This window comes from Solanum verrucosum, unplaced genomic scaffold (genome assembly GCF_900185275.1).
Source record: "Solanum verrucosum unplaced genomic scaffold, falcon-dt-bn FXZP01000261.1, whole genome shotgun sequence".
NCBI lineage: Eukaryota > Viridiplantae > Streptophyta > Magnoliopsida > Solanales > Solanaceae > Solanum > Solanum verrucosum.
In genome coordinates this window covers 3811649-3834462 of record NW_026019969.1, presented here as the reverse complement: position 1 = coordinate 3834462, position 22814 = coordinate 3811649, and the positions used below count along the sequence as shown (strand labels likewise).

The window sequence follows — 22814 nt, the reverse complement described above, 5'->3', positions numbered from 1 at the left end:
AATAGCTATAAACATTACATCTCATTAAAAGTTGTTACATGTTGTGTTCGGAATCAGAAACTAAAACATAATCTGTAAACTAAAAAAACGCAAATAATATTTATGTATAAATAATTTCTGTAAATTGTAATATACAAGTAGAAAATGAGATTCCGAGACCTCATAATTAATTCACTATATGTTCTTAAGGAATTTAATTTTCTCACATTATCTGATCGCGTATGGAATAATTTCTCTGAAAAAGCCCCCAACATTTATTGCCAATGGGTATGTGCTCGGGAAAGACACGTGCCTTTTCAGAATACAAGACCAATGCCTTTACACAAAGGAAAAAAAAGGCTCAAAGAAAATAAAAAATTTCTATTCAAATCGAGCAAGTGACAACGACAAGGCAATTGTTGATATGTGTTCTAGCATAATTATGTGTTTTAGCATAAGCGTTATTGGTTATCTATTATTCATGTAAGTAGTAAGATTATGATATGCTTCCGTTGTACATATAGATTTCCAACAAATTATATATAACCCTAAATTAAACTTTATCATCAAGGTCGAAAACTTTAAATGTTACTAAAAAACAAACTGAAAATAAGTTGAATTGAATTAAAGTTGGCAACCAGAAATTTCTTAGCATATACAACATGTTTAAAATGCATGTTTTTCAAATATATCAATGTTATTTCTAAAAAGGGAAACTCAAACATAGCCCATCAACAATTTGGTGGTTTTTGTATGGCCAACTTAAAGATTGGTTTGTAAGAGTAGTTGACATCACAAAAGAGTTTCACATAACTTTTGTTTGGTAATCTTAGACACACATGCTCTTTCTTACATCCTCTGCTTAAATTAAAAAGTGTACCATGTGATATGTGTCGACACATGTTTCGCGAGCATAATAGCATCAATAATGTAGTCATTAAAAAATTTTGTTAAAATTTTTATGCTTTATTTTAGTTTAGTTTTTCAGGTCAATTGTCAAATCATATAACAATATTACGTTTCTATATAGCTTTTTGTGTCATCTGATTTATCGTCATCATAATTTGTAATATATGATAGTGATATATCTTGTGAATAGCGTTAATGGCCAACCATCATTTTGAATTAGCTTAAATTTGAATCAATTAGTGCAAATCATATCAAACATTCCAATTAATTCAAAGCGTATGTAACATATATATATATACCCTTCATTATTCATTAGCATTTACTTATTTTTAATTGCCAATAACAATCTGATATTGATGATGAGATGTTTATTTATATGAAGTAAATTTTTCTTCTAAATCGATGAAATATTTTTAAGGATAATATAATTGATACGCCTCCTATTATTTCATGACAGCAAGATACCTAAAGGTATAGTTAGTTACCAAGTAAAGTGCCTAAGATAAACATTTAATTAGGTACATTTAATTTGTCCACATCAAAGTGAAAGTGAAAGAATTCAATTCGTTTTTCTCTTTGTAAAATGAAAGCCCTAACAAACCCATAAATTCTTGGTGTACCAAACAACTAGCTTTCCATAATAGGAAAGTATTTTAACACTAGTTGAACCTCATGACAACTCAAGTTTGTCCAAGAAATATTACTAGGGTGTTAGCGGAGGCAGAGCTAGGTAGGGTTGAGGGTTTTATTCATTAAATTATTTTATATATCTCTTCCTATGTATATATTTTGAGCTCCTTAATAAAAATCGTGACTCCACTACTGTGATTGCTTGAAAAAAATTTGTTGAATCATCAGGTGGGATAAAAAGAAAGAGTGTACATGCGCCGCTCGATGATCGAATGCGCAATCTTCAGGCTTGATCAGGATTCAAGGATGCTCCTTGGCTCTTTTGCTTCTTTCGAAGATCATGTCGAATTGCTCTTTCATACTCCTCATAGGTCAGTCATGGTACCATAGAGGTACTGAATGTTTGGGGAAGGGTGAAATGATATATGGATGTGATGAAATAATGCCTAATCCTTTTCAAGTAAATCATTTTATTCTTTATCATTAATACAATTGATAACTTTTTGTTAAATGTGACTTTATGTCTGTTTTTGGCAAGTAATTATGTGTCCTAATTAGTTAATTAATCTATAAGATGTGAAGAACGGTACATCAAAAGAATAAAATCAACTAAAAAGGAACAACTTTCCATTTCTGTTAAGGGAATCATTTGTCTCAAGTTGATGAGAAAATAAAGTTTGTTTTTATAATTATTGATCTTTATTAAGTTTAGGGATTGTGGAATTTGTATAAGTAGTTAAATGTTATACTAATAATGACAAAACTCAAAAGGTGATCATTTTGTAGGATGTTGAGGGGATTGTTATCCTTTTTAAGGATATAAGGTTTACTAATTAATAATAATTTATAATAGAGATTTATTTTTAACTATAATTAGAGACAGGTCCACAATTTAAATGATTTTGGTTTTATAGGGTTTTAGTATTGAATTTATTGAATATTTAAAATTATGAAAACAAGCAATTTGAAATCGTGTTGATTTGTAATTGAAAATTTGTTTGGATATGCAATTTTACTTTTATAGTTTTTTTTTTTCTTCTCATAAACATATATTAAAGGTTTAGAATTTATGAAAACTATCAAAAAACCCTCAACTTTTATACAACCTTACATAATAACAAACTAAGATATCGAAATATTGTAAGGTGCAACATAAATAAATCACATAGTACTCCATGTTTATTTTATAAATAAATATTTGTGGTTACATGATATTACAATAACTTTCAAACACACAAAATTCTACAAATATTCACCAGTCAATAATAGCAACAAATACTTATTTTTTAATATAATTATTCCACATATAGTACAAACAATATAATCTCTTCACATCGAGCATGAATTTTTTATTATTTTTTTGCAAATTTAAATAATAAACATTTTTTTTTACAAAATATAAATTTATCATGAGTCAAGTTTTATATTTTTTTAAAATTGAGATTTGAAACTGAAGTCATAATGACATAATTTAGTTTATTTAAACGTGTGAGAGTAAGTTAGGTAGGCAGGGTAATTAGGCATGTGGACAACATGTTTTCACATGACATATATTTTTATTTTATATAGTGATGTTTCTTGACTTTGATAGTAGCAAAATTTTCATGGATTCTAAACCTAATAATATCCTTTTAAATAGTACTATTATTCTATACTAGGCTTTTTCTACTTTGTTTAATTTTCTTGGTGTAACTTATACAATTCAATTTATAAGCAATTGAAAAACTAAGAGTTATTAAAAAGTGAAGAAATATTATTATTATTATTATATATAGACATGAAGAAGAATTCCAAACTTGTCCATCAACTTTCCCCTCCATTGCCTCATGATCATTCTATGTAAGTCTCCTAATTCCATCTTAAAATTTGTTATATATTATCTCTCATATCATCGTATTTTATTTTATTTTTATTGTTACAATATATAGTGTGACTAGTTTGTGTACATATCGACTATTTTATCTACTAGCTAGTAAAATATGTGAATTCCATCAACAAATTTTTTATCGAATTAAATTCTTAGTATTGGCCGATTGATAATAATATGATTTTGGTTTAATATAACTATGTGGCTATATGTGCGAATTGTTATGCAGGACGTGTTCATCAACAATTAAGCAGATCACAATTTTTCACCATGCACAAGTTGGGGTATATGATACATCTGAACTCCAGGTAATTTTTTTTTTTTATATATTAATGTTAATTTTATCATTGCTATTTTCATTTTAAAGAAATTTTACATTTTTAAACTACAGCTTCACAATATTGATCAATTGAAAATAAATAACATGAAGTATTTTTTTTCTTCTTCTTTTGGTATCCAATAATGTTAACAAAAATAAACGAAAAAAATTAGTCTAAATTATTCAAAAGGTTATTTATCATCAAACTTTATTGATTTTTTATTAGCTTAATTTCCAAAGTAAATATTTCTTACCTTAATTTTGATCACTGTTTTATATTGGAAAATATTTTCTTTTGTTCTAATAAAGTTGTTGGATTTTGTGAAGTGTAGGCCTTAGCCATCTTATGGCTTGCAAGAGGAGGAATGAAATCATCAAACTTGGAAATTACATCATCTTTTCAATTTCATTTGCATAGGCCTTATGGATTATCACTCAAAAAATCTCTACATATATTTATGCAGAAGAGAAGAAATAGGATTAAGCAACTTATTCATGAAAATAAAAAACAAACCTAGCCATCAAGAATTTATGATGATCATGTTGATTATTATATTGATCACCATTAATTTTGTGTTGTAATTGATCAAAATTTCAAATTTCACTATCAAGAGGAATTGTAGGGTTGGATTAATATTGATGTACTTTTTCCTGTTTTATTTGGCCTGTGTTGACTTAACACTCCTACTAGAAGAGTATTTGTTTAGAATTTGTTTTTAGTAAATTATTCTTATTAATTATATTTTTGAAAAATTAAGTCTGACTACTATTTTATAAAAGTATCTAATGATAAGAGTAATATGGAAAGAAAAATAATAAATCTCTTGATTTGTTAATAAGTAAAAAGAAAAATATATTTTTAGTATAAGGATCAAGTAAAATGACATAGATGAAATAGTTATTTTCAAACTTAATATATACGAAGACACCTAAAATTGACACGATTTTTAATTTAAACATTTCATCTCAAGGTGTGACCTATTAAACACCTCATCTCTATTAAAATTTAAAATCGTGTTATTAAACACCTTTTGCTAATAAAATTGAAAATTCACATCTGATGTACATTTAAAATTGTCTTAAATCTCAATTATGTGTCTTAATTTATTTTGTTCTTCAAATTTCAACAATTCAATAATCAAAGCTACTCAAAATAAGCTCAAATTAAAAAAAAAAAGTTTCATATATTATAAAGAACAAACTTCAATTATTAATTTGTCAAAACAACAATAAATTTAACAAACCTAACACCCCTTTTATTCTTTTCATGTATTCATTGGTTTCAGACTTTCAGTTTTACATTGCTAAAGCACATGTTAATATTGATTAGAATTTCAGTCGTGTGTGTCTAAAAGAGATCTCATGTATGATTGTGATGTTAAAATTGATCAAAATTCAATCATGTGCGTATGAAATTTTTAATTTTCCAAAATATAATAATTGTATCCTTCAAATTACAATACCCAAATATGCTCCAAACAAGTTCAAGTTTGAAATATAAGTTTCACGTATCATAAGGAACAAACCTCAAACATTAATTTTTCACATCAATAGCAAATATAAACAAACTCATTTAGCATCATCTTGATTTTTTATATATGTTTGCGCTCAATCATATACATGATTGAACGCATTTTAAAAAATTGACTAAAAATTCAAACATACGTGTTTGAATGCAGAAGCAGACAAATCTAAAAAAAAGCATACACTTTTAGATGAGAATGATAAAAACTTGAAGAAGTTTAGTATAAATCAGTGTTTTCAAAACGTTTTTTGGGGTGAGTTTTGAGTGAGGCGTACCAAAAATGCTCCGGGACGCAAATTGAAAACGTAGATCCATAGGGCGAGTCATAGAATTCGAGGTGTAAGCTTCAAGCGTGAAAACGTACGTCCTGGACACATTTTTTTGCTTTAAATCATATTTTTTTTATTGGTGTAATGATATTTCTCAAATAGTAATTGAAATACTTTTTTCTTCATTTTTGATTATTAATACCTTTCTCAAATAAAAATCATACTATTTTTATCTATATAGATAGGTTAGTTATTAAAATTTATTTGTAAAATAATTGAAAGTTTTACTTTTGCCTATTTGCTTAGTAATAAAATTATAAAATTGAATATACACTACGCCCCGTAGATCCATAGAGCTTACGTCTCACCCCATACTGCATAAAATGTCTCGCCTTACGCCCCACCTTTTAAAACACTAGTATAAATCAAATAGAAGGCTCGTACGTAGATCAATACAAAGCTATTAATCCAATTTGATCCAAGATGAGTAATTGAGTTCTTGCTTAAAGTTTATTCAACACTAAGTATTCATGCAAAATAAAATATTAAATGACTAAAATTGTCCATGTAAAAATTATCCGAAAGGAACTCATTTTATATTGAAAGTGTTTTGAAATAGCAATTCATCGCGTGAAATATGGGAGTGTGATATTAATTAAACATAGCAATATATATCACACGTGTTGTTAGTTATTTGTAATTAATCAATGGACAGTCTTCCTCTGTTTATATATATTCTCCAAAATGCATCTCTTTTTTCTTTTTTGTCTAACAAAAATAAAAAGAGGAGAATCTAAGATAATTTAGGATGATAAATAATTAGTGTTCCTAATTAGAGGGAAAACCAAAGAAATGAATGGAGTAGTAGTAGGTCTAGTAAGATGCATAACCATTGTTTAATTGCTTTAATCACCAATCATTATTACTTGTTTTTTGTCTTAATTAACTACCAATGGATGTTTACTTGGTCAAATCATCAATTCAATCCTATTGAATCGGGCCTTTCTATACTTTATTTATATTTAACTCTCTCTTCTAATACTTTTCCAATATAGATTAATATAAATATAAAAAAGTTAAACCCAAATTTAATTGAAAAAAATTGAAGAAAGGGTGTGTCACTTATTAAGACAAATAATATGCCAATTGAAACAATGACACCTGTAGCTGCACCAACACCAGCCACAGCAACACCTGCATCTACACCAGCAGCACCAGCACCAACAAACAACAATAACAATGAGGCTCAGAAGAAAAGTAACAGAATTCAAGTGTCTAACACTAAGAAACCACTTTTCTTCTATGTCAATCTTGCTAAGGTATATATATATATGCACGCTCAGAGGCGGATTCAGTATTTGAATTTTGACCGGTTCAAACATTTGCTTTGTTTAATAATAACATTGCATCCTACATGGTACAGGCTTGACAGAATTCAATAGTTTTGTGTTATTGGAGAAATCTAATAAATAAAATGTGAATCCGGTAGCATAAATAGGTTATAAATTTGGTGATAGATACTTTTTATTTTCCTTAAGCAAAAAGTCTATCGGAAACAACCACTATACCTGTCAATGTAGGAGTAAGCTCTGCGTACATTGTTGTTGTTGTATAGTGATATGATGCTAAGAGATTATATTAACAAATTTTATTTTACCAAGCAGAGGTACATGCAGCAGCATACTGAGGTTGAACTATCTGCTTTGGGCATGGGTAACAATCTTCAATCTTTGTTTCGAAATTGATATATATATATCAATCATAATTCATAATCAAATGTTAAAAAAAAATAAAAAAATCTTCTTGCTAATGTATTTATATTAAATTATCAACAGCGATCACTACGGTTGTCACAGTTGCTGAGATTTTGAAGAATGGTGGATTTGCGACGGAGAAGAGTAAGTAACTGTGATCCCTATAGGTATCTTATTCATGTCTTTGTTTCTGATAGACCTTCGGTGGCACAAATAAAGCATATAGAAGATAACAGTAGCAACTACAAATAGTATGATGATGGAAATAAAGAAAACAACAGATAATAGTAAAATCGAAGAATGTGATAGCATGAGAGTTATTAATAATAATAGTGATGATAAGAGAAACTAAATCACGTTCGACTACCTGTTTATTTAGCTTTTGAAAATGAAAACAAAAATGAAGAGTAATTTTATTTTTAAAAAAATTGCATTCCCTGATATAGTTGTCATTTGATGCAGAGGTTTTAACATCCACAGTTGGAATGAAAGATGAGGCCAAAGGCCGCATGGTTCAGAAAGCAAGAGTAAGAAATTTATTCTTTCTATGATTAATGTCGCTTCAATCCTCCAAAAATGTTGTTGTACCTGTGCTTGATCCTCCAAAATGCATAATATACGGAAACGACATAATTTTTGAAGGATTCAAGCAGCATAGGCTATGCTAGATGCAAATGTCATTGTACCTGTATCATATCCTCCAAAAAATAAATAAATAAATAAAATATATATATATATATATATTTGGAGAATTTGGCATGGAAGCGACATCATTTTTGAAGGATTAAAGCAACAGAGGCTATGCTAGATGCAATGTAGCCTGCATCTAGCCGATTCATCCTCCAAAAATGTCATTGCACCTGTGTTTGATCCACCAAAATGCATAATGTTTGGAGAGTTCAACACAAAAATGGCATCATTTTTGAAGGATTAAAGCAACATAGGCTATGCTAGATGCAATGATGCCGACTCTTCTTCCAAAAATGTTGTTGCACATGTATCAGATCCTCCAAAAATGCATAACATTTGGGGAATTTGACACAGAAGTGACATCATTTTCTAAGGATTCAAACAACATCGGCTATGCTAGGTGCAATGTGGCCGACCCTTCTTCCAAAAATGTTGTTGCACATGTATCAGATCCTCCAAAAATGCATAATATTTGGAGAATTTGACATGGAAGCGACATCATTTTTAAAGGATTCAAATGTTGTTGCACATGTATCAGATTCTAGCATAATATTTGGAGAATTTGACACAAAATCGACAACATCTTTGAAGGATTTGAGCAACATAGGCTATGCTTAGTGGCAGAGACATTCAAAATATGAAGTAAACACACAAATGAACCAAAGGGGGTTCAACATATACATACAAATTAATTTTGATCGTGTATACACAATGTAAATTTCCTTCTAAGGGGGTTAGGACGAACCCCCTCAGCCCTACATGGCTCCGTCCTTGGCTATGCTAGATGCAATGTGTCTGAGCCTTCCTCTAAAAATGTCATTGCACCTGTGTTTGATCCTCCAAAATGCATAATGTTTGGAGAATTGGACATAGAAGCGACAACATCTTTGAACAATACGTGGTTCTCCCCTTTCCTAACGGTAGCTTAGTGCACTAACGATAAATTTTGTGAATTTGCAGATTGAGATAGTGTTGACGAAGAGCGAGAAGTTCGACAAGCTGATGACACCAAACAATACTAATAGTGATCGTGCAGTAGCACAAGATGGTGCAGCAACCAACAAGAATACTATTACTTCAGACACTAAGGAGCAAAACAAGAAGTAGAGAGGATGCTACTTGTTATTGTGTCAAATCTCATTCTTACTGTATCTCAGTCTAGATATGAGGATGCTACATATCATATTATTCTGCTATTATTTCTTATTATATTTGTTATTATTATTACTACTACTATTATGTTAAAAGTTAGAGAGGCTAAATATAGAGTGACAGCAAAAGCATCCCTCACCAAGGAGTGTTGTTTGTGAGTTGTGACTTTTAGGAATTTTTTTTTTGCCTCCATATAACTTATAGAGTTTGTCACATTTTGCAGTTCCCTTTTTCAAACTTGTATCTCCCAAAGATACAGCACATATATAATATGATTGCTGTTTAGTTTTTAGTATGTTTCTTGGTGTCTTATTACACATTGCTTTCTGTCATTCTGTTTGGATAATTTATTTTCTCCATTATGCAGTTTTTCTCTTTTCTGTTCAAACTCTCCGAAGATGCTTTGGCACCTGTGTTGAATCTTCCAAAACTAAAATACTTTTGGAGGATCAGACCAGAAACCCCTCGACATTTTTAAAGATTCCGAGCAATAGCTGTGTTTGGCCAATCTTTTTGAAAATCTTCTCAGTGTATTTTTTTTTCTTTCTAAAAATTGCTTTTTGGGAAAAACTATTGTTTTGAGCTTCTGGAAAACAGTTTCTACTACTCCCCAAAAACACTTATTTTTTCTCAAAAACTTGTTTAAAAAACGCAATTTTGATCTCTCAAAAGCTTGATCAAACATGCTATAAATAAAAAATAACCAAAGCCACAACAAATTCATTAATCCACCAAATTAATATCATGATTCAAGCCACTCTAGCAAAACTTTACATCAAATTATAGGGATATTGAGTTTCAACTTTACAAACAATCTTTACTCGAAACAAATGTAATAATGAATCAAAAAGGACGAATAAAGCAAAAAAAATCACTGAAAAAAACCATATCACACAAAGCTAAAATGTTGTTTGTAGACTTCTACTAATGGGAGAAACCATGCTTGAGTTCACCCAAAAACTGTACAATTCATGCTCTAGGAGAAAGAATCATCTTTAATTTAATCTGCAAGGAGATCAAAATGAAATTCGTCAAATAAAAATCTTTTACATCACCTAAAGCAGGAGAAATTTAACAAAAATAAAAGCATAAACGCGGAAATGGTGAACAAAACTAACAGGAAATTCAACTGATATACAAAGTGGATTTGGGAGTGAACGAGTCCAAACAGATGATAGTTTCGTTTCAAACTTCTATTTCTGATTGCATTTCCCAAGTCAGAGACTTTATCAATATCGACATGCAAAATCACTGGTTGAAGATAAGAGGTTCATAGAAAACTGATGAATAGCTATATCTCCAATAATTCATGCTAGTACTACCAGCAGAAAATGACCAAGATACAGTATAAGATAACAAGTGAAATATACATGTCATGGATCTTGAATGTGAATTAAGGCCAACAGAAAATGAAAACACCAGTTTCTAATCACAAAGTTCCTACGATGAAACAGAACAAAATATTTTGTTGCTGCATCATCGACAGAATTTAGTTGTTCTTATATGAAACATAGGTAACAAAGAATGTGAAAACAAGAGGCAATAGCTCGGGAGGCACGACTCATATCAACAGAGAGCAGGTTGAAGAAGTACTGAATCAAAGTGTTTGAAAGCGAAACAAGTATGACAGTCAAGTGGAGAATGGTAAAATGGGTGGACCTAAAATCCATTGATTTTCAAAAGCTGAAAACAGCAAAGTTCAAGGTTATGAACATAGCTTGATTCATAAGATGATCACCTTTATTAATGCGCAAGTTCACCACTTGATCTATCCAAAACAAAATGCAACTGTCGCAAGTGACCAGCTATCTCTTCAATCAATCGATGTCCCTCGTCTCCATTCCTCAATGAGTTGATGGAATGATCAAGAAAGCTATGTTCTATACCAAGTGCTTCCAGTCTGCTGCTCAAAACTGATAACTCATTTTTCAGACTCTCTAACTCAGAATCTCCATTAGTGCACTGCCCAGATTTGCTCCCATCCCTTCCTTTCTGTAGTGATTCTGGAAACTTGCTAATAGATCCTTCTTCACCAGAAGGGCTTCTGTCTGTGATTGACTCTAGGGGAACATTTTCCTCTATTTCACCATTACTTCTAGAAGACTCCCTATGGTCCAATTCTTTTGGATTACCTACTTCAACCCATTCTTCTGTTGAAAACTCGCAGTTAACATTAGCTAAGTCTTGACTAGCCTCATGCTTAGAGAGCAAAAGGAGCCTTTCTTCCAATTTGTTCAAACAAAGCACAAGTTGCTCCCTTTCACTTTCCAAATCAAGCAAGGGGCTCCCGTTATCTATGTTATCCACTCCCAATGGTGTCAAGACCTCACCACTTCTACTGCTGGTGGTGGGATTATGAGCAATTACGTCGCCAGGAACAGTCAAACTGTCATCACTGCACATTGTATCAGCTTGCTTAGCTTTATTTGAATCATAACTTGCCTCGAGTGCATCCTCAAAGAGAGCCATATTCCCAAGTTTCTTCTTGTAAAGTTCAAGTTTAGTTTCAAAATCTTGGATCTCTTTCTCCTTCTGCGCAAGAAGATCATTTGAATTCTGCAGTGCTTCGTTGTCATATTCAGCTTGTTCTTCCATCATTCTTAGGCACTGCAAAGCTTCCATGTGTAGTGCTGCCTTCTCCTCTTGCAATCTTGTAATCATTGCCATCGCCTGATTTGCAGCAACTGAGGATGCATTTCTCTCTTCCTCCAACTCTCTATAGAGAGCAGCCATTAATTTTCTATCATACTCCACCTGTCGTTTCAAACGATCAGACACACTCTCACCTTCAATTTCACTCACTGTGCTTCCCTCCAGAGATAAACCAGATTCATTTCTCTCGAGCGAGATCCTTTGATGAAGTATCTGCATTCCAATAGAGCTAGATGCTTCAAGAGTTCTAAATTCCTCACCATTTACAGACACCCTCGGGCTCATCTCACTCAATATAGAATCAGTACCACGAGCAGCAGACAGTTGTGTAAGTAGGACCTTTAGATCTTCACTCATTCGTGTAGAATCCTTGAATGACCTCTGCTCCAAAAACTTTCCGGATAATTGCCTCCCTTTGTTTCCAACGGCCAGCTTATAAGCATCACCTAGATCAAAAGCATCATCTGTCTGTGAACTACTCTCATTTGGCTCTGGTTTAGAATCCAATTCTGTTTCGCTCTTTGGGATCTCATCACTTTTTGACCTGGAGACTTCCCCACAATCTTCGACAACTTGGTAGACCGTCTCACCTGCTGCTGTAGAAAGCATAGCAATATCAATAAATATGGAAGACAGTGAGGTAAATTATTATAAAAGGTGAAAGATACACTTGATAGACCATCTTCAAATGTACTTAAAGCTATTCAACAGCTCTTTTAGTGTTACATGAAAATCAACACATTGGAAGAAATTGAATTGATTGAGCTGCTGTTATAGCTTCCGAGTCAGAAAACAATTAACAGAAAGTAGTAGTTTGAAGATCAAAAACCGAAAAATGTAAATCCATTTGTAATTACTTTTTCTCTATCTTCTTCCTATTTGGAAGTTGAAAGTAGAACATGTGGCAGTTAAGGACAGCAAAAATTCAAAAAAACATTCACTTGTAAGGCATTTTGATCTGGGGGAAACAAAGAGATATGGAGCACTCACTTAAATGGTTAACAAAAAAGAGAAATGGAACAATAAGGAAACAGAACTTACAGGTCTCTCTTGCTAGATCAACAAGATTTTCCTTGACATTGGACAACAGGTTGACTTCATCAAAACTTATGAGATCAGATGGGACAGATGCATCAGCCTTCAGTTCAGGTTGCGGCCAGCTAACTTCCTCTGATCCAAGCCCAACAACTGCAGCCGAGGTTGCAATAGCCGAAAAATCTCTAGTCATTAAGTCTATTTCTGGATCCAGAAGTGATGGTTCAGGCACTGAAGCCGAATGTATTAATTTCTCGGTAGCAAAGTCATCAGTGACGGTAAAAATTTGAGGTTCTGGATGCAAGCATCTATCAGATAAATAGTCTAAGGAATAGTCCCTTGCACGGATTAGAGGACTAGCACTATCACTATCCGAGTGTGCAGCTTCTGATTCAGAATCAGAGATAACCTTTACCTTTTTGTACTCCAAACGAGGTGAAGGAACAAAGACTGATGTCGATGCCTCATTTTCAATCTCCTTGCTGTCACCCCTCTCTTGTCCATTAGTCACAGACAAAGGTGCATCGAGTTCAACTGTGTCAGCACACAAAGATGTAATCTTGAACAATTTTTGAGCATATCCTCCGGTAACAAATTCCTCTTTACAGCAATAACATTTTCTTACTCCTGACGAACTCTTTGTTTTCTCCTCGAGTAAAGGATCCTCATCAGTTAGGTGAGGCTCTGCCCCCAGTTTTCCAACCAGCAATCGGTAGGTTTCAGCATTCGACTTATTTACTGTGGCAAACGAGAAAAGGCAACTCTCACACATCCCATGAACATCAACAAGGTTATTGTGATTATGACAAAGAACTAATGAAGATATCCTATACTTATGATTGGGGCAGATTAATTCCCAGTAAAATCCAGCTCTTTCCTTGCCAAGAACATGATCCAGTCTTGAGCAAAGCAAACATGGAACTTGCAATCGGCAATACTGGGCAAACTTCGTGACTAAGTAGGCGAAACCACCGTCAATAAACAGAAAAATCATGAGCAACCATTCAAGAAATGCTGAAGTTAAAGCTGATGTTATACTAATAGGACCTTTAATTTTTCCTTTACTATAGTCCCCCATTACATCCATATTTGTGAAATGGTAGAATGATTATTGAACACAACTAACAGGAAAATTTTGAAACTTACGCACAACGAAATCTGTGATGCACCCTGCAATGAAATAATAAAAAGATATGTCAAGAAAACACAAACAGACTTTATATGCATGTGATTCAATTCAACTTACACACACAAAAAAAGTTGTCATCTTTTTATAATCAAGAATTCAATTACAGAACATTATAACAATTTTCATGTCACCCAAATTTTGTTGAACCGCAAACACTATTAATATTCATATGCCTGCAGCATAAACTCAAAGCTTCTGCTTTTACATATCATACTACTCCTATTATTTGTCTTACTTTCCCTTTTAGTCCGTCTAAAAATGAATGTTACTTTCCTTGTATGGCAACTCTTTAATTTCAATTTTTCACATATCATGCTTAAAACCACAAGATTAAAGGATCACAAGATTCAAAGCTTTTTTACTTTCTCAAAATTCCGTGTCAAGTTCAAACCAAACAATATTGGTTATTTTAACTAAATATCAGGGAAGAACTAAACTAAAAAAAACATCTACTGGGGTTTATTTTAACAAGCAAAGCAATCAAATCACATACTTTAAAGTCCAATATCTCTGCTAAAAAGCAACTCAATTGATCAAATCAGCCCAAGTCAAAACTCCAGTTCTCAAACAAGATCCAAAACCCCAAAAACATAAACAGAATATTCCCCCAGACATATAAAGAAACTCAACAAACAGTCCAAGAAAATCCTATAGAACACATAAAAAACCAATCTTTTTTCCAAGAACTTAATAAACAACCCAAGAAACAAGAAAAAAAGATCATATGCACATATATAGCAGCAACTTCAAGAAACCAAAAAAAAAGGAAAGCAACAGATCATAATTCACCAACATAAGAAACAGAAAAATACCTTATAGGAAAGTCCTTTTTACTCTGAAAGAAAATTCCAAAAAGTCTCAAAAAAAAATATGGAGAGATCAGAGACACAAAATATATAAATGGGGTACATGTAATGGTTATGTTAATGCACCTACTTTAATTCTACTATAGTTAATATACTTTTTTAAAAATATTGAGTTTGAACGTTTCTGTCAGAAATGCACGTTCTTTTCAACTGTAAAATAAATTACAAAGACATCCCACAAGTATTCAGTACTTCTATTTTAGTACCATCTTTTAGTTGTATTTGGCTAGTTTACTCTCTTTTCTTGCCTATCATTTGATTAGTCAAGTCAAACATGAACGGAGAATGTATCTAGTTAATTATTTTATTGGTGGGGTTTTCATTTAGTGTTTTATATTTTATATTAAGACTTTGATTAATTTAAATGTGCATTGTATAAGGCCTAGTATTCAAGAGAAATGCTCTCTATCAATAAATTTTTCATAACTAAAACTCGAAACTTAAATTTTTAATTAAGAAAGAAAGAGTCATATTCACTGCACCATATCGATCTAAAAGTGCAATATATAATTAGAAAATTTCATAAATAGCAAATAGATTAAACTTAATAACCTTCCTTGGCTACAATTTGCCTAATTATGCTTCATAGTTATAGTTTTATTTGATATATGTATTTCTGTTGTATATTTCACTTGTCAATAAACAAACATGATTTCTATTTGTATATTCCACTTACCAATATACAAACAATGTAAATATATACAAATTCTATATTTTTACATTTAGGAATTTTTCATAATTCCATTTGTATATTCGTTCGCCTATATACAAACAAGGTAATTTATTATGTATTTTTCATATCTTATACAAATTAAACGTATCAACAAATCATATACAAGTTTATACAATTAGGAACTAAACTATACAAATTCACAACAAAATTAAAAAAATTATAGCCGTAAATCATAAATATCTAAAACTCTAGCTAAATCAAATAATACACTATAAATATTTATCATTTTGCGTAATTTTTCCGTATATTATAAATAGAATAGAGGTGTAGATTGTAATTTACAATTTAGAGAAGAAACCGACAGTGATAGTCATAGAAAGTTGGCTTTCCAATTGCAAGAATTACAATTGGGCGGCTACCGAAAGGTGGCCCATATCCAATCTAACTATTACAAGTATGTCATACACCAAAAAAAAGTAATGTCTTTACAACATATGAAATCAAAAAGATTCTTCAATTCTTTTTTCAATCTTTTGTTTTATTGAAAAAGGGAAAAAAGAAAGAAAAAAGAGGGAGAATTATTGGTTTTGGTTGCCAAATTGTCGTATTATTATTATTCATAACATGTAGAATCTAATATGAAATATTGTATTATGAACTGAATATTGAACAATCAAACTTATTTGTTTAATTGTATATATAAAAAAAATCTTTGTTTATAATGAATTAAAAAAATATTAGTGTTGATGATAGGCGATAGCAGTGGTTAACAATGATATTGATATGGTAGTTGGTGATGCTAGCTAGGTGATGACTATGGTGTACGATAGTAATAGCTAACGGTAGTGATTATTGATAGTTGTGGCTAGGGGTGGGCGTTCGGTTCGGTTTAATCAAATTTCGGTTCGGTTCTTCGATATTCAGTTTTAGAAAAGTGTGCACCATATTTCAAACCAAACTAGATCGGTTCAGTTCGGTTTTTTCTACTTCGGTTCGGTTTAGTTCGGTGTTTTTAAATCGGTTTTTCGGTGTCAACAAAAATAAAGAGAAAATATGATAAAGTAACAATTGTTATTCACTTCAAACTTCAAAGTAACAACAAACCGTCTAACAATAAAAGGTAAGAACATCAATTTGTTGTTCTCACTTCAAAGTAACTACATAAAATGATAAAATCATAAAGTAGAAAGTAGAAACACCAAGTTGCTGCTCAAACTTGAATTAAATTGAGTTTTGTTTAGTTTAGACTTTAGGTCTTTATGATTTACTATTTTGTTGTTAAGATTTTTGCTATTTAAGTTTAGGATCTAAATATAAAAATTGAAATGGGTCAAGTAAAGTTAAAAATTAAGTAATATAATAAATACTTTTAAATTTATTTAATAAAACTTCGGTTCTTCGGTGCACCGTAGTTTCGGGACCCTTACACCGAAAAAAAAAAACCGACACCGAACCGAAACACCGAGGAACTGACACCGAAGAACCGAATTTTTTCGGTTCGGTTCGATTTTTCGGTATTTATGCCCACCCCTAGTTGTGGCAATTGTTGTTAGTAATGATTATAAGTGATGACTAATAATAATGATTGAAATAGTGAATGACGACAATCATTGTAGATATGAAAAGAAAGTTGTCAAATATGTATCTCAAAGTTCCTAAAATGTATTAATATAAATATGGAAATATTGTATTAAAATGTATTTCTCTTGCAACTTATGTATCTTTTAGATTTTAATCTAATTCCTTTTTCGAACAAACAAAAAATTTCATGAGAAACTTAGATCATAACCTAGAGTTTTATAAATATTCTAAAATTCTAAATAGTAATATCTCAAATAACATAAAAAGGGGCGGGGGGAGAGTATAACAATAAAATAAAAAATGTTCAAATATCAATGAATAATGTCTCTTTTTAAAGGGTGTAGGGACAAAATGAAGAAAATAGAGAAAATATAAATAAAGAAAAAGAGGGTAATATGGTAAGTACGAAATATAAAAGGAGTAAAGGGGTGTCCCATTATGACCTAAATACCCATCGTTCTCAGCGTTAGCCCTTATTTCTGTAATTCCTCACAATCGCAAACCCCCAATTCCCTTTTGCCCCTCAATTTCTTCAGCCTCCTTCCTTCCCTTCCTTGCCCTTCTACTCTTTTCCGATTTTCCCATTTCTCTCCTTCTCTCTCTCTCTCTCTCTCTTCATCACCCAACACCCCTCTTTTACCCGCCATATTCAAAATTTTCCTGACCCTTTTGCTTGGAACCCGTTAAACTCCACCTTTTCGTTTGTTTTTGATCAATTTCCGGTGAATTATGAGATGGGTTTTGTGTTTCCTGGTGTTTTGACTGGAAAAGGTGAAATCTTGGAGTTTTAGGGCTGTTCGACAAGTATCGATCGTGATTTGAAAGGAGTTTCGTGTTTTGACTTCGGGTGCCTCTCTTAATTTATGGTGAGTTTTTGGTGTTTTTATTGGGTTCGTGTTACTGATTTGGTTTGTGGTTTCTACCCTTTTGATAAGTAGATTGATGGGACGATCCTTCACTATTTTGTTTGTTTTAGGGATTCGTATAGTTTATTTTATTGAGATTTGTTGGTTTAATTCGTTCTTTTAACTACTATTTCATAGTGTTTGATCAGTGCGTTGGAGTAATATAGTGTTGGGAGTAGTCTCAATTAATGTTTTGGCTATGAATTGCCCCGTTCTTTTTTTTTTGCTTGTTCTGGTTTTGAATACTGATAATGGGTTTAGGTTATTGTGTTTACTTCTCTCTCGTTTAATATTCCAAATCATGAATTGTCTGTGCTTTTTTGAAGCAGGTCTTAGTGAAGTCACTTGAAGCAAAAAAGTAGGTTTGGGTATTTGTTAGTCGTTAGCTGATTCGTTGTCCTCAGGGTTGGTACTTCATCAAGTGTGAGAAGAGTTTTGATCTTTCGTTCGTACAGTGGCAAAGTTTGGTGTCTACATATTTCTCAGTGTGATAGAACAGTCTATTGATTGAAAGAGCTACTTCTGCAAAGACGAATGGCGAACCATGAGTTGATCCTTGGCCAAAATAACGACTTAGCTGTTGATGGCGAGAACCAGGAAATAGTGTTTGACCACACTCATCCGATGGACATAAGCCAGAACCATAACCACGAACTGGAACTAGCGCAGAACCATAATCATGAACTGGAACTAGCGCAGAACCATAATCATGAACTGGAACTAGCGCAGAACCATAACCATGAACTGGAACTAGCGCAGAACCATAACCACGAGCATGAGATGGGTATAGGGCAGAGCCAAGATCATGAGGGGAATCATGAGCATGAGTATGAACACGAGAATGGTTTACCTATGGAGCAGAAGCCCGAGCATGAAAACCAGGAGTTGCCTAATGAAAACAATGAGTTAGATATCTCTGAACACGATGAGTTAGGGATCGAGGAAAACCAAGAACTTGATGATAACCTGGAATTAGCTGTTGTTGAGAGTCATGATATGGGTGTTGAACCTGCACATGAATATGAACTCCATGATGGCCAGATGGTTCTTGCTTCGTCATCTCATGTACTTCAGGCTCGAACTATGTCAACAACACCTGATTTTGAGTTACATGTGGGACAAGAATTCCCTGATGTCAAAAGCTGCCGAAGGGCCTTACGTGACACAGCCATTGCTCTTCACTTCGAGATTCAGACCATAAAATCTGATAAAACTCGTTTTACTGCTAAATGTGCCAGTGAGGAGTGCCCTTGGCGCATTCATGCTGCAAAACTTCCTGGTGTACCCACGTTCACTATAAGAACAATTCATGACAGCCATACATGTGGAGGAATTGCGCATCTAGGCCATCAGCAAGCTTCAGTTCAGTGGGTGGCCAACTCTGTGGAGCAACGGCTTAGGGAAAACCCAAACTGTAAGCCAAAAGAGATCCTTGAAGAAATTCACCGGGTTCATGGAATCACCCTTTCGTACAAGCAAGCTTGGCGTGGAAAGGAACGAATTATGGCTGCTATGCGTGGTTCCTTTGAAGAAGGTTATCGCCTTCTTCCTCAGTACTGTGAACAAGTTAAAAGGACCAATCCAGGGAGTATAGCATCAGTTTATGCAAGCCCTGCTGATAATTGCTTTCAGCGGCTTTTTATATCATTTCAAGCTTCTATTTTTGGTTTTCTAAATGCTTGTCGCCCTCTTCTTGGGCTTGACCGGACCTTCTTGAAAAGTAAATACCTTGGTACTTTGCTTTTAGCTACTGGTTTTGATGGGGATGGCGGTCTATTTCCTCTGGCATTTGGTGTTGTTGATGAGGAGAATGATGATAACTGGATGTGGTTTCTCTCTGAACTTCATACCTTGCTAGAGGTCAATACAGAAAACATGCCAAGACTTACCATCTTGTCTGACAGGCAGAAGGGCATTGTAGATGGTGTTGAAGCAAATTTTCCCACTGCCTTCCATGGTTTTTGCATGCGTCATTTGAGTGAAAGTTTCCGTAAGGAGTTCAATAATACAATGCTTGTTAACCTGTTGTGGGAAGCCGCACATGCTCTTACAATCATTGAGTTCGAGGCAAAAATTCTCGAGATTGAGGAAATATCACAAGATGCTGCATATTGGATTCGGCGGATTCCTCCACGATTGTGGGCCACAGCTTATTTTGAGGGAACAAGGTTTGGGCATTTGACTGCTAACATAGTGGAACAATTGAATAATTGGATTCTAGAGGCCTCTGGACTTCCAATAATTCAGATGATGGAATGCATCAGGAGGCAGCTTATGACTTGGTTCAATGAACGACGAGAAACCAGTATGCAGTGGACATCAATCCTGGTGCCTACAGCGGAGATGCGAGTTGCAGATGCTCTTGAGCGTGCCCGGACTTATCAGGTTCTTCGTGCTAATGAAGCTGAGTTTGAGGTGATATCTCATGAGGGTACCAATATTGTTGATATTCGGAACCGTCGCTGCCTTTGTCAGGGCTGGCAACTGTATGGTTTGCCCTGTGCACATGCTGTGGCAGCACTACTTTCTTGCCGGCAAAATGTCCACCGGTTTACTGAGAGTTGCTTTACTGTTGCGACGTACAGGAAGACATATTCCCAAACTATTCATCCTATTCCAGATAAATCATTATGGAGGGAGATGACAGAGGGAGATCCGGATGCTGCCCAAGCTGTTGAGGTTATTATAAACCCACCTAAGTCACTCCGGCCTCCTGGCAGGCCAAGGAAGAAGCGAGTTAGAGCAGAAGACCGTGGTAGGGTGAAGCGAGTTGTTCATTGCAGCCGCTGCAATCAGACTGGCCACTTCAGGACTACATGTGCAGCTCCAATTTGAGTTCTCTCTGCAGACTCTTCACTGGTTGTGGAAGAAGTCTGTGATATACCTTTTTCCTGCGCAGAATCTCTCTTATATTCTGATGAAGGACATTTCTAGTTAGTTTCTCAGTCTATAGTGATAACTTTTTATCAACTAGTCTAGTAAGCTTATGCCTGTTTTTGGATTTGTTTTAATAACACATTGCAACAGAGGATAGATTTGGTGATTATAACCATATGATATGATGAAAGTTGGATTTCTTAAGTTGTGGATGCCCTATGCAATTTACATCCCCTTCTCAATTGACATGCTATATTATAGTAAACTAACAATATGTTGAGTGCAGGTGCAGCAGTCCCTTATTTTGTTATGTTCCAAACAAATGTTTGGTTAAAGATGCTCAGGTCTGGTATCAAATAAATGAAGTTTCCAGTTTTGTAGCTGGCTGGCTATAATCTTGTTGTACATAGACAAGCATTCTAGTCTATCATAATCACTTCTTCTATGTGATTTTGATTGGTTAAGAGTCCCATGTCATTGCAGTATTGCTGTTTCTTCTAGTTTGTTGTCTATATTCTTTGGCTTAGTTTTTCTTCTTTTCATTTTTATTGGTTAAACTATGTTTCTATCCACACAGCGTCTAGACCACGGTGCAAGTTAGTGGTCTAGTTTTCAATGAAGTGAAAAATAAAATAGCTAACCAAAGTTCAAATCTTAGCGGAGATAAAAAAGAAATGTTTTCTTCCGTTTTACTTTAGCATTGGTGGGTATTGTCTTCCAATATTTGTGTTGGTGGGAGCGCGGAGGTAGTAAGTATCTTGTCCTTTGATTTATGTTATTATCTTAGGTTTTTTGTACTTTGATTATCATATTATTTTGTTGTAATTATTGTTCTTGATAGTTTTTGTCATACTTTCTTTACTATTTTACCATGTCTTTTTCACTTCCATTAACTTTTACTACATACTCCTTTTGGATTGTTTTTCCTTGAATCGAGATCCCATTCTCGAACTTATTTTTCGTGTCTCAAAATATTGGACTTCTCTTTTGTGATTGTCCCAAGTAATAGAAAGGATTATCTTTTCTCTTTCTTTCTTCGGTGTTTGGTATCGATTAATTCGAATGCGTTGCAGGATCCACTTTTGGAGGTGGTGTTTTCACTAATATGTTTTCATACTCAAAATTCGAACACGAGACCTCTAATTAATGAATGATCTCAACCAACCCATGTTAATACATAAAGGACTATATCCACACATGATGTTACCATATATAAAAATAAACCGTTGACACTGACCTGTTTTTTAAAATGACAAGAAAACAAATTTAGTAGAAATTAAAGGCAACTAACGAAGTGCCTACTGCCTTGCATTGAGGAAATAGAAGCCCACATAACCCAAAATTTTGATTTACACTAACGGTACTTTAAAATTAAGTGTGTACAAAATAAACACTTAAATTTATATAAAATTAATAAGTAGACGCATACGTCCTACTTGGCATCTTACGTGCAATTTGTTTCCTACATGACTTGTATTATTCTACGTACTACTTGTGCACTGAGGGCATCAATGACAATTGAGGTCAAATTTAAAAAAACATTTACGTATTATACCAAATATTACTATATATTAGAAGACTCTATGATTTACTACCATTGTTCCAATTAAATCATTGCAAATGTCTAATACTTACTATATAAAATATATAAGTGGGCCCCACCTCCTTCCACTTAAATAATATTTTTCAACCTTATCATGGTAAAAGTTGAATTTATTATCCTTTTCATTTAATTTTATATGATATTATTTTTTCTATAAAATCATTATATATGTTTTAATAATTTAAATTTCAAAAACATTATAATTTAACTTTAAAGATTTTATTTTATCAAAATCTTGTACATTGAAAAATATAGTTATGAATTTAAAATATTTTTAAAATCATATAAAAATTTCAATAACTTCTCAAATTCCATAATATAACACTTAAATACTACATA

The 22814-nt window shown here is 33.0% G+C and overlaps 4 protein-coding genes across 5 annotated transcripts; 3 read left to right on the top strand and 1 right to left on the bottom strand.

Moving 5' to 3' along the window:
• Positions 1–3295: 3295 nt before the first annotated feature.
• LOC125816100 (uncharacterized) lies at positions 3296–4267 on the top strand. Its single transcript, XM_049495695.1, has 3 exons — positions 3296–3357; positions 3615–3693; positions 4037–4267. The coding sequence occupies exons 1-3, from the start codon at positions 3296–3298 to the stop codon at positions 4220–4222; spliced, it is 327 nt and encodes a 108-aa protein (XP_049351652.1). The 3' UTR covers positions 4223–4267.
• A 2370-nt stretch (positions 4268–6637) lies between these two features.
• Positions 6638–9386, top strand: LOC125815836 (uncharacterized protein At2g34160-like). Its single transcript, XM_049495393.1, has 5 exons — positions 6638–6817; positions 7163–7211; positions 7334–7396; positions 7715–7779; positions 8903–9386. Exons 1-5 carry the CDS (start codon positions 6638–6640, stop codon positions 9047–9049), a joined length of 504 nt encoding a protein of 167 aa, XP_049351350.1. The 3' UTR covers positions 9050–9386.
• A 418-nt stretch (positions 9387–9804) lies between these two features.
• On the bottom strand, positions 9805–14876 carry LOC125815594 (myosin-binding protein 1-like). Of its 2 annotated transcripts, none has more exons than XM_049495099.1 (4): positions 14783–14876; positions 12788–13951; positions 10833–12342; positions 9805–10099 (listed from the first exon to the last, which is right to left on the bottom strand). In XM_049495099.1, the coding sequence occupies exons 2-3, from the start codon at positions 13866–13868 to the stop codon at positions 10838–10840; spliced, it is 2586 nt and encodes an 861-aa protein (XP_049351056.1). In that variant the 5' UTR covers positions 13869–13951; positions 14783–14876; the 3' UTR covers positions 9805–10099; positions 10833–10837. The 2 variants fall into 2 exon arrangements, with proteins under 2 accessions (XP_049351056.1, XP_049351057.1); XM_049495100.1 differs by having other exon boundaries at positions 10833–12339.
• A 3578-nt stretch (positions 14877–18454) lies between these two features.
• On the top strand, positions 18455–21096 carry LOC125815603 (uncharacterized). The gene has a single exon (XM_049495112.1). It carries the CDS (start codon positions 18530–18532, stop codon positions 20828–20830), a length of 2301 nt encoding a protein of 766 aa, XP_049351069.1. The 5' UTR covers positions 18455–18529; the 3' UTR covers positions 20831–21096.
• Positions 21097–22814: the final 1718 nt, after the last annotated feature.

Bases quoted from the DNA above. Each gene is read 5' to 3' on its own strand.
- LOC125816100 (XM_049495695.1), top strand. From the start codon at position 3,296: ATGAAGAAGAATTCCAAACTTGTCCATCAACTTTCCCCTCCATTGCCT. The intron at 3,358-3,614 runs GTAAGTCTCCTA...ATTGTTATGCAG, and splicing joins TTGCCTCATGATCATTCTAT to GACGTGTTCATCAACAATTA. The intron at 3,694-4,036 runs GTAATTTTTTTT...TGTGAAGTGTAG, and splicing joins ATGATACATCTGAACTCCAG to GCCTTAGCCATCTTATGGCT.
- LOC125815836 (XM_049495393.1), top strand. From the start codon at position 6,638: ATGCCAATTGAAACAATGACACCTGTAGCTGCACCAACACCAGCCACA. The intron at 7,212-7,333 runs GTAACAATCTTC...AATTATCAACAG, and splicing joins ACTATCTGCTTTGGGCATGG to CGATCACTACGGTTGTCACA. The intron at 7,397-7,714 runs GTAAGTAACTGT...CATTTGATGCAG, and splicing joins TGGATTTGCGACGGAGAAGA to AGGTTTTAACATCCACAGTT.
- LOC125815594 (XM_049495099.1), bottom strand. From the start codon at position 13,868: ATGGATGTAATGGGGGACTATAGTAAAGGAAAAATTAAAGGTCCTATT. The intron at 12,343-12,787 runs GTAAGTTCTGTT...TGCTTTCTACAG, and splicing joins TGATCTAGCAAGAGAGACCT to CAGCAGGTGAGACGGTCTAC.
- LOC125815603 (XM_049495112.1), top strand. From the start codon at position 18,530: ATGGCGAACCATGAGTTGATCCTTGGCCAAAATAACGACTTAGCTGTT.